The sequence below is a fragment of the Echinops telfairi genome, unplaced genomic scaffold (genome assembly GCF_000313985.2).
Source record: "Echinops telfairi isolate 266 unplaced genomic scaffold, ASM31398v2 ScPeMD7_18;HRSCAF=68, whole genome shotgun sequence".
Taxonomy (NCBI): Eukaryota; Metazoa; Chordata; class Mammalia; order Afrosoricida; family Tenrecidae; genus Echinops; species Echinops telfairi.
Genome location: NW_022103915.1, coordinates 85068408 through 85078407, shown reverse-complemented (window position 1 = coordinate 85078407; position 10000 = coordinate 85068408). Strand labels below are relative to the sequence as shown.

At 44.9% G+C, this 10000-nt stretch overlaps 1 protein-coding gene across 1 annotated transcript in view; it reads right to left on the bottom strand.

The window, feature by feature from the left end:
• Positions 1-10000, bottom strand: part of DAD1 (defender against cell death 1) — a 26048-nt gene that overhangs the window by 6151 nt on the left and 9897 nt on the right. The window contains exon 2 of the mRNA XM_004698462.3: positions 3670-3843. Coding sequence (XP_004698519.1) covers positions 3713-3843 — 131 coding nt within the window. The 3' untranslated portion in view covers positions 3670-3712. The remainder of the gene's footprint in view (positions 1-3669; positions 3844-10000) is intronic.

The following is a 10000-nucleotide window of genomic DNA, read 5'->3' as shown; positions in this document are numbered from 1 at the left end:
CCTTCCAGGACTGCTTTTCTAGATTACTTGACTGATGAATTTGAAAAGCCAACAGCACTGGCCTATTTGTAAATAGTACATACAGCCTGTCTACCCAGCCCTGTAGGCCCGTCGCTCTTTCCAGGATTAAACACTATGAATTTTTAAAGACTCATGAAAGAACGGCCTCCTTTGTGAAAACAAAGCCACACTTACAAGGTTGCAGCACTAGCATTTGCCAATCTCCCCCCGGGTTGAGCACATTCCCAAGCCTGGGTTTGTCCTTTTATGCTAATGCTAATTTCACCTCTTCTCCTATTCTAAACCCACTTGATTCTGACTCATAGTGACCCTGTACTTGGAGGATGAGGTTCTAAAATTTTGTAAGAGCCACAGACTCATCTCTGTCCTGTGAAGCAGGTGAGGGTTTGACCTTTGGATTATGTAGTTCACAGTACCAGGCTTAACTGGCAGCGCCACCATGGCTCCTTCCTCTACTCTAGGACCTAAGTTATTAGGAACTCTGCTTCCCAAACTTCGACCCAAAGTAGATATGTACTTTTTTCCTATCTATCCCTTCAGGACATTTGAGATAGGCTAACATTTTATTTTTTAAGGAATGTCAGAAAATCAGCATTTTAAAAAGAAATCATTACAGAAAATAAATTGTTAAACATTAAAATCTACTGAGCTTCTGATTTTCGAACGACAACAGGTATGTAAAGGGAATGCTAACTCTTGGGAGGTACGCATACCTGAGAATAACCACCCAAAGTTGAGATGGTCTTTGGAACGGAAATACAAACCATGGGAGTAAGGCAAGTGATGCCAAGAGTGGGGATGACAATCAATGCCATGCGACAAAACGTGTCTGAACTGCTGAATGGGAAACTGACCGACTCCATGAACCATCGCCCAATTCACAAAAACACTCTCATCGTCATCTACTGAACTGTAAAACAGACATTGCCAAACAAGCGCCAAACACTGACCGGCCGTCCCATAGGTACGCAAAGACTCGTGGGTTGAGAGGGCCATCAGGAGCATATTTTACTTTGATGGTTTCATTTCTATAATAATCTATACAAATATTATCAGCACATTCTTAGCTGCCTGCATAGCATATTACTAGTACTTTCAAGTAATCGAACCTTTTACCGAGGGATTTCTCAAACTACCTCGTCAGACATGTTGCCAGGAGACCGAAGCCTCAAGTTTAGCCAAAGCTGTGCTAATGGGTAGGTGTAGGTCTTACATTAGTCTGAGCTGGTGGAACTGCCATGAAGCCCCAATCCTCTAGGAGAGGGAGGGAACGGGGACTGGGGAGACAGTCAAAGGGAACTTCAACAGAGTATGCAATGTTTCATCTATTCAAAAATCTCTCCACTTCAGGCTGCAGACATGAGCTACATTATTCTCAATTTTTTTAATTGTCATAATAAAAGGAGAGTAGCCAGGGAGAGGAAAATGATCAAATGCCTGTGGTGTCTTGGTAAATACATTTAACTGTGCAATGAACAAATACTAAAGAGTGAACAGAGGAGCCTGGGTGACGCAGTGGTTAAGCACTCAGCTGCCAAGGGACAGGTCAGTGGTTGGAAGCGGCCTCCCACCCCACAGGAGGTCCAGCTGTCTGCTCCCATAGGGAGGACCCGTGCTCCTCGGTCCTATCAGGTCGTATGGGCTGGAATCGACGACGCAGTGCAGTGGGTTTGGTGCTGTTTCATATCGTCAGTGAACTACCGTGAGCACACATAGGTATGGATAACTGGTTTCTGAAGTCAGGCTAGATTACAGACAGTGATTTTCAAATTCTGGCAGGACTCCCTGAACCTCAGATCTTCATCTACAAAGCAAGACTCGCCAACCCTGAGGTGATGAGCATGAACACTGCAGACTTGGGAGCAATGAGCACTCTCGACCTGCATGTGCCCACTGCCGGGCACAGATTGAGGTCCTCAACTCAATGCCACTTTCTTGTCATCTGCCTTCTCCAGAACAGCTATTCAGTTTAAATGTCACTCCTAATTTAGGCAAAACCAGAACACTACAGATGCTTTTTTCTTTTATACCCAACTCTCACTTATTTGGCAAGTAGGGATAATGTTCGATCTGTGTTTCGCCACCTTCTGAGTTGGGATAAATACTGAGAACACACTTGGAAAGCATTTGAAGTGTCTCAGTACACAGAACATGGAGCCAAGTTAGAAACACACAATAAGGACAAATAAACACGGGCTTCAGAACTGAGAGTGGGGCACAGGGATGTATGTCAGACGCGTGACCTCGGTGAAAAACTCCCTGGTGCGCCCCCCCCCCCCCCCCAGAGAATGTGTTTTCTATGAACATGCTCTCTATAGAATGACTGCACACTGCAATCTCAGACTAGGAGATCTCCCTATACTCTGGGCCCCAAATTCCCAACTAAACAGGTGGCCCTAGGCTGTTAATATCATCTGCAGCACACAGTTCCTGCTGAGCCTACTTTTTAATCTGTCATAATTTTGAAATACTCAAGCTCTCCGCAGCAGATTCCTCCTCACATCAAGACAGCCCTAGGACATAATTCTACAGGGTGTGGTATCTCTGTGTCTAGAAAAATGCCTTGAAAGGTCTGTCCTGTCTTCTCCCTAAGCGCACACCATGACTAATGAGGGGAAAGACGGCCACCAGAAAGAAGCCTTAGGACCTCTCAGCAGGGTTACTATCAGAGTCCAAGGCATGAAGAGAAGGTCAGTGTCAGCAGGCCCTTTCCTAGCTGCACTCAGGAGTCTCCACCCAGGCCTTGTCTGCTACCCTTGTGTCCCGGCACCAGATGGGACGCAGTGGCTCCCTCCTCAAGACTCCACAGCACTTCGTGACCATCTTTAGCTCTTCAGCATGACTCAACCATGCAACATTTTCACTTGTATTTTATACATTCTACAAAAGCTCTTCACAGGCTCCTAGGGGTTGAGGGTAGGAGAAATGGAGGGGAGGGTGTACCACCCGTGAAGAGGAAACCAAGCAGGGGAGGCTTGGAAACTCGTCAGTCCAAAACCAGCTCCACCTCTATCTGTTTTATAAAGTGAAATTCTAGGTAAGATTCATTTGGAGGGAAAGAACTCTGTCGTGGAAAAGGGAGGAAAGTTTGAGAAACATTGTTCCAAATGGCATCTCCCTCTTTATTTGAAAGCCTGCGCCCACGATAGACCCCATTTTCCTATTTGCTTCTACTTTAGGAGGCTTATTAGCAAATGACCACGGTCATTCATCCAGCATGTGAAAGGCCTCGCGGTGCGAGCACGAGGCAGGACACTATGGGGACAACAGCCCAGTACTTAAAGTCACCTGAGTTCCAAATCAGAAAATACTACAGAGCCAATCTACAGGAAAAGTCTAGTTATTTTTCATCCAACATCTCTTGATTGTTTTCATGGAGTTACTGGTGCAGAAATTAATAGATGAGCTGGAGGCAAGCACTCATTTCCTGTTATCTTAATGATTTACAGGGAAGTGAGCAGAAAAGCAGTGAACAAGCGCAGCGGCACAGATGAATCATGATGCTATTAATGCACATCGCAGACCCCTGGGAAAGCCTGCAGCATCTTCTCAGCAATCTGAGCGTGCTGGCGACCTGACCAAGACCAGCCCCTCCGGTCTCTCTGCACACATCAACAGTATGGGACAAGGATTGTGGTCACCACTTACATTCTTCTTGTCTCCTGCTCCTCACCAAGTATACGGGACCATTTCAGCCAACGAAATTCATCACAACAAGGTGCAAGATGGTGCTGGCAAAGAGAAAGTCAGCGAAGGCTCGCTCCGGGGAGATGCCCTGGAAATCCGCTTTGTTCTGTGGGTTGATCTGTATTCTCAGACACACTGAAAATGAAGCAAAATGCAAAAATGATGACCCGGAAGTATGAATTAAATGTATCTGTTAATGAACGTCCCATGCCTTATGACCCGATGAAAGGCATGTGCAGGAACGTTCTCAGCAAGCTGACTCTGGACAGTCCCAAAGAGGAAAGAGTCCACATGCCAATCAACACCGGAACGATGTCTTCGTTACCTAGCGCCACAGTAACACCAACACTACAGTGGGAGGAGGTGACAAAGGCTTCTTTTCTCACCGCTGAGGCTGGAAGTCCAAATGCAGGGTCCAGTCTCTCAGGGAGGCTTTCTGAGTCACCTGGGGGGCATGTCCTCACTTCTTCTCGGCTTCTATTCCTTGGCAAGCATTTAACTTAGCATTTATCTCCCATTTTTACTTACTAGATCCTTGCTTACTCTGCTCTGTAGTCTCTCAAAGAACACTGAGTGACGAAGCACCCTGCACTAACACTGCCTGATTAACAGAAGACCCATTCCCAAAGGGATTATAACCACAGGTGAAGGAATCGCGATTACGATTCATAACACATGGGGGGGGGGGGGGGGGGACACAATTCAATCCCCGACTTAAAAAGAAAACATCAGACTCGCTGCCATCGAGTCGATGCTGACTCAACGGCCCCTGTGGGTCTCTGGGACTGTAACTGTTTATGGGAATAGAAGCCCATCTTCTCCCAACCCCTAACTAGCAGATAACTAAAGTGAGCTACTGGCTATGGCCACCCCACCCTGAACGCACCCAATCTTGTCTAAATTGGGTTATAGGCATACACAGGAATGAAAAACTAAGCATTTCGATGATACACCACAAGGGAGAATTTCATAAATTCAATGCTGAACAACACCAGCCAGATGTTAAAAAGTATGCGCCATGTGATTCCACTGATAACCAACTTAAAACCAGGCACAGCCAATCTATGGTAACAGAAGTCAGGGCCGTGGGCTTATCTTTCACTGAGGGAAGAGTAGCAAGTAGCTGGGAGGGAAAGGGAGGGGCTTCTGAGGCGAACATTCTCTATCTTCCGCTGGGTGGAAGACACTCACTCACTGCCAGAGTCAATGCTGACTCATAGTGACACCCTATGTCACCAAGACTGTAACTTCTCTGGGAGTATAAAGCCCGGTCTCTCCCACAGAGCTGCTAGTGGTTTCGAACTGCCAACTGTGTGCATCAGAGCCCAATTCATAACCACTATGCTACCAGGACTCGTGTGGGTGGAAGACAGCAGGTAAATTTAAAAATCCACCAAGTTGTGGGGTGTGTATGTATAATAAATACAACCACAAACCCTTCAGAACTCTCTGATCTCCTGTTCTAAATGTCTAAGTATCTCTAGATGGGTCTGTAGTTGAGGCTGTAACAAAGGAGCTAAGTTGAATAACAGGACGTTATAAAAATGTGAATTATTTTCTAACAGGATACATGTATAATAACGAATAGCAGAGACTATAAATATAACTGTATCACTCTTTTGACAGAGACCTCTCAACTGCCACGTCCTGTACCCCGAAGAGTCCAACTGAGAAATTAGCAAGTCACGACTGGACATGAAAAGGAAGTTCCAGAAGTACCTTTGCCAAAATATCCTATGTCTGTGATAAATTATCATACTACTTTAAGAGAGCCCAAATTTGCTTCAGGCAAGTATCCACTCCCCATCATTAACCAAGAACAGGCTGCAAACGGAGATCTAACCCAAAGGTCGGAAAAGGCCTGGACTAGTACTCCCGTCACCATGGCAACAGTTTTCCCTATGCTTAAACATGTAAACATGGTGAGGCACCGCTGATCTTTAGGTACCCAAACCCTTGAAAATTTGAAGGACACTGACTAAAGCTAAGGCAACCAATTAAAATCCTGCTGTGGAGAAAGCAGACTGGCACATCTGTTTGGGAGAACAGCTAGCAACATCTATTAACATTTTACGTGGTTTTCACCTTTTGGTTAAGGAATCTGAGCTATAAAACAAAGAAATTCTATCAGCATGCATACAAAGTTGGCGGACAACCTCTAAAGTCAGTCCAAATGTTATCAAGAGGATTAGTTATACAAATTACAACTCTGAAATGCCACCGTCACTTTAACAAATGAAATACATCGCTACACCCTGAAGATAACGCTCTCCAAGAAAATTAAGTGAAAGGAAAAAACCCGTCCCATGTTTGTTTCTAAAGAGACATATCATTATTTTGTCATTTGGGTAGGAGTCTAGGAAGAAGCTGGGGAAATAAAGAGCGAACTACAAACACTGGTTATTAGGGTGGAGCTGATGAAAAGCAGTGTTTCAGAAACAAAGGGGGACATTCTTCCTTATCACACCAAGACAAGCTCAGCATGAAGATGGAAAGGAGGAGTATCAGGAGCATGCTCACAGTCATCTAACGCAGTGACAGCATAAGAAACCAGAACCCACAGAGATAAGAAGGGCTGAAAACTCATAAACACCAACACACCCTTTGGTATATAAACGACCTAAAGGGGGGTGGGGCTGGAGGGTGGCCACCTGAACGGCCTGTGAAAGACACTGTGATTTGGATGTTGCACAAACGCCACATTAAAGCTTTCTGGGAGTTGTCCAACCCACCTCGTGGCAAGCGCAGCCACTGCCTCCACTACTGCTGCTCCTGCCCAGCCGACGCTGGAGGGCTCCAGAGGGGGCGGTGGCAGAGCAAACGGAAGTGGGGCACACCCACACCACCTCCCCAATCCCCACTGCCACCTGCCTGCTGGGCAGAGAGACGAGCCCACTGCCACATTACCTACCTAGAGCTCACCTGTGGCGCAGTGCTTCAAGAGTCGGCCTGGGGTCTTTAAAACAATTAGGAGGCGCTCCTAAACAGAATGAGCGCTTTCCTTTTAAGAGGGGGTGGGGAACCTTATGGGACCACAGAAGTATGTGCAGTCACAAAGTCTGTGCTACTCAAGGGGGCCTGTCGTGTTCCTTGGAAGTGTCGGAGCACAAAAAAAGCCAACACTTTTGGCTTTCCAAAAGACTCCTCCATAAATATCCTGTGCGATGCCAAAGACAGGCATCTCTGACCTCCCAAAGCAACTGGTTCCATTTGGGTAGTCCTCATTTATTTTACTTTGGGGATGTCCATTCATCCATCCAGCAAAATACTAAGCACCTACTATGTGCCGCACATCGTTCCCAGGTATAGAATGACAACATATAGAACAGATTAGATTTGGGTCCTAAAGAGCATATACTATAACAGACAAACATGGAAATGTCAGGTAGTAATATGTGCCAAGGAGGAAATAAAACAAGATGATAGCAACTGAGGAGCTTTTCTGTATTCAGTTGTTCTAAAACTCAAAAACCCACAGCCATCGAGTTGATTACAACTCACAGTAACCCAATAGGACTGCCCTGTGGGTCTCTGAAACTACAACTCCGGATAGGACTAGAAAACCTTTTCTCTCTCAGAGTGGCTATTAGTTTTGAACTGCTGACCTTGCAGTCAGCAGCCCAATGCATAACCACTAGACGGCTGTAATGTATAGGACCAGTATCTGAAGGGTAAGGGCAACCATGCAAAGATTGGAGGCAGTTCGCTCCAGGTACCAAGAACCGTCCCAACATATTCAAGGAGGGACAGCCGAGTGATCAGACTGTAGGGACAGAGAAAACCCTGTGGGGTATGTATTTGTATGTACAAGCCTTGGTAACGTTTGGATTTAGTTCTAAATGCAAAGGGAAAACAGGTCAGGGTTTGGGGAAGTGCATAAAATGATCATATTTACACTTTTTTTACAGCTGCTAGAGCCGTGACTCGCCACTTGTCTGTTTGTCTTACTATGATGGTCTGTGTGTTGCTGTGATGCTGGAAATTATCTCTGGTATTTCAACTACCAGCAGGGTCACCCAAGGGTAACAGGTTTCAGAGGCACTTCCTGGCTAAGGACAGACTACGGAGAAGGTACAGGTGGCCCATTTCTGAGGTATTCACCATTAAAAACCTTATGAATAGCAGTGGAACGTTATCTGATGCAGTGCTGGAAGTCAAGTCCCTCCCGTTGGAGTCGCTCGAAGTGGAGTCGCTCGAAGTACGACTGAAGACGAGCTACTCTCTCTCAAAGTGGAGCTGACAATCATGACCTTCATAGAGTCTGAAGCTTCCAGGGCTTTCATTTGCTGGTGGAACATGACACAAAAGGAGGAGAAACCACTGTAAACATCATCATCAGAACTTGGAATGTACCAAGTATGACTCTAGAAAAATTGTAAGTCATCAAAGTCAAATGGAACACATAAAAAACACTATCCTAGGCATTCGTGAACTGGTTATGCCAGGAACGAGAGCTTCAAGAGATGGCATCACATGCGTCACCAAAGAGAACATTTCAAGATCTAGCTATGCTGTCTGTGACAGTACAGCATCTACATGCATCCAAGGAAATCCAGTTAATGCAACTATTACTAAAACGTATGCACCAACTTCCACACCTAGTAATGAAGAAATACAAGAATTCTACCAAGTTCTTCGGTCTGAAATGGATTAATTGTGCAATCGAGATGCAGTGACGATTATTGGTGACTGGGACTGAAAAGGCGGAAACCAAAAGAAGGGACAGCAGATGGAAAATACGGCCCTGATAACAGCAAGGAAGCTGGAGATCGCACGATAGGGTTTCTTCGGGTGGGATACACAGGAATCAAATTGACTGCATCTAGGGGAAGAGATGATGGAGAAGCTCAATTATCAGCAACCAAAATGAGGACAGGGTTGACTGTGGAACATCATGTGCTCATTCGTAATTCAGGGTGAAGTTGAAGAAAATGTAAACTAGTTGATGAGAGCCAAAACATGACCTTGAGGATACCCCACCTGAATTACAAGAACCTCTTAAGAATAGATTTGATCAAAAATAATAATAACTTTTTAATAGAGAATAGATTTGACTCACTGAACACTAATGACAAAAGACCTGGGGGACATGAAGAACAACGAGCTATGCGGGGACATAAAGAACAAACATAAAGAAAGCAAAAGGTCGCTAAAAAGACCAGAAAGAAAAGATCAAAGCGGATGTCAAAGACCCTTTGAAACGTGCTATCGATCCTGGATTAGCTAAAGCAAATGGAAGAAATGATGAAGTAAAAGAGCTGAACAGAGAAGCTCAAAGGGCAGCTCAAAGAGACAAAGTATTAAAACGAAATGTGCAAAGACCTGAAGTTAGAAGAATAAAAAAGGAAAACAATCTGCGTATCTGAAGCTAGAAGAATTGAAGAAAAAAGTTTAAGCCTTGAGTTGCAATATTGAAAGAGTCCATTGGGAAAACATTGAACAATGCAGGAAATATCAAAAGAGGCTGGAAGGAATGCAGTCAATAGACCAAAACGAACTGGGAACATGTGATCGAGACCCACTGGTGCAGAAGGAAGGCGGCTAAGCTGCACTGAAGGCATCTGCCCAAAACAAGGCTCCACGAATTAGCCAACTGAAATGTTTCAACAAGCTAGTGCCAGTACTTGAACCAACAAGCAATTGTGAACATCAGGAACAAACTGAGTCGTTTAAAACCCAGAACAGTTTCGCAGCAGGGTTCTCTCCTTTCACCGTGATCTGTTCAATCTGTGTCCTGAGCAAATCATCTGAGAAGCTGCACTGTGCAAAAAACTTGGAATCCGGCTTAGAAGGCTTATTAACAACCTAGCAGCAGTCAAGAATCAAATGACATATTACACTGAGCAAATCTGCTCAGTAAGACCTCTTTATAGTGTTAAAGAGCAAGGATGTCATTTTAAGGTTAAGGTGCACCTGACCCCAGCCATGGTATAGTCAATTGCCTCATATGATACAAAAGTTCAACAATGAATATATGGAAGACAGAATAATGTTTGCATTTGAATTACGGTGCTAAAAAATATATATTTAAAGTACCATGGACTCCCTGAAGAATAAACGAATCGGTCTTGGAAGTACAGCTAGAATGTTCCTTAGAAGCAAGGATGGCAAGATTTTATCTCATACACTTTGGATGTGTTATTGGGAGAGACGAATCCCTGGGGAAGTCATCGTGCTAGCTAAAGCAGGAGAGTGAAAAACAAAAAGCCTTTCTGTAAACTGGGTTGGCATAGACACAAAGCCCATTTGTAGGCCACCGGAGATCCCCTTGCAAGGGGTCTCGGGGAGGAGA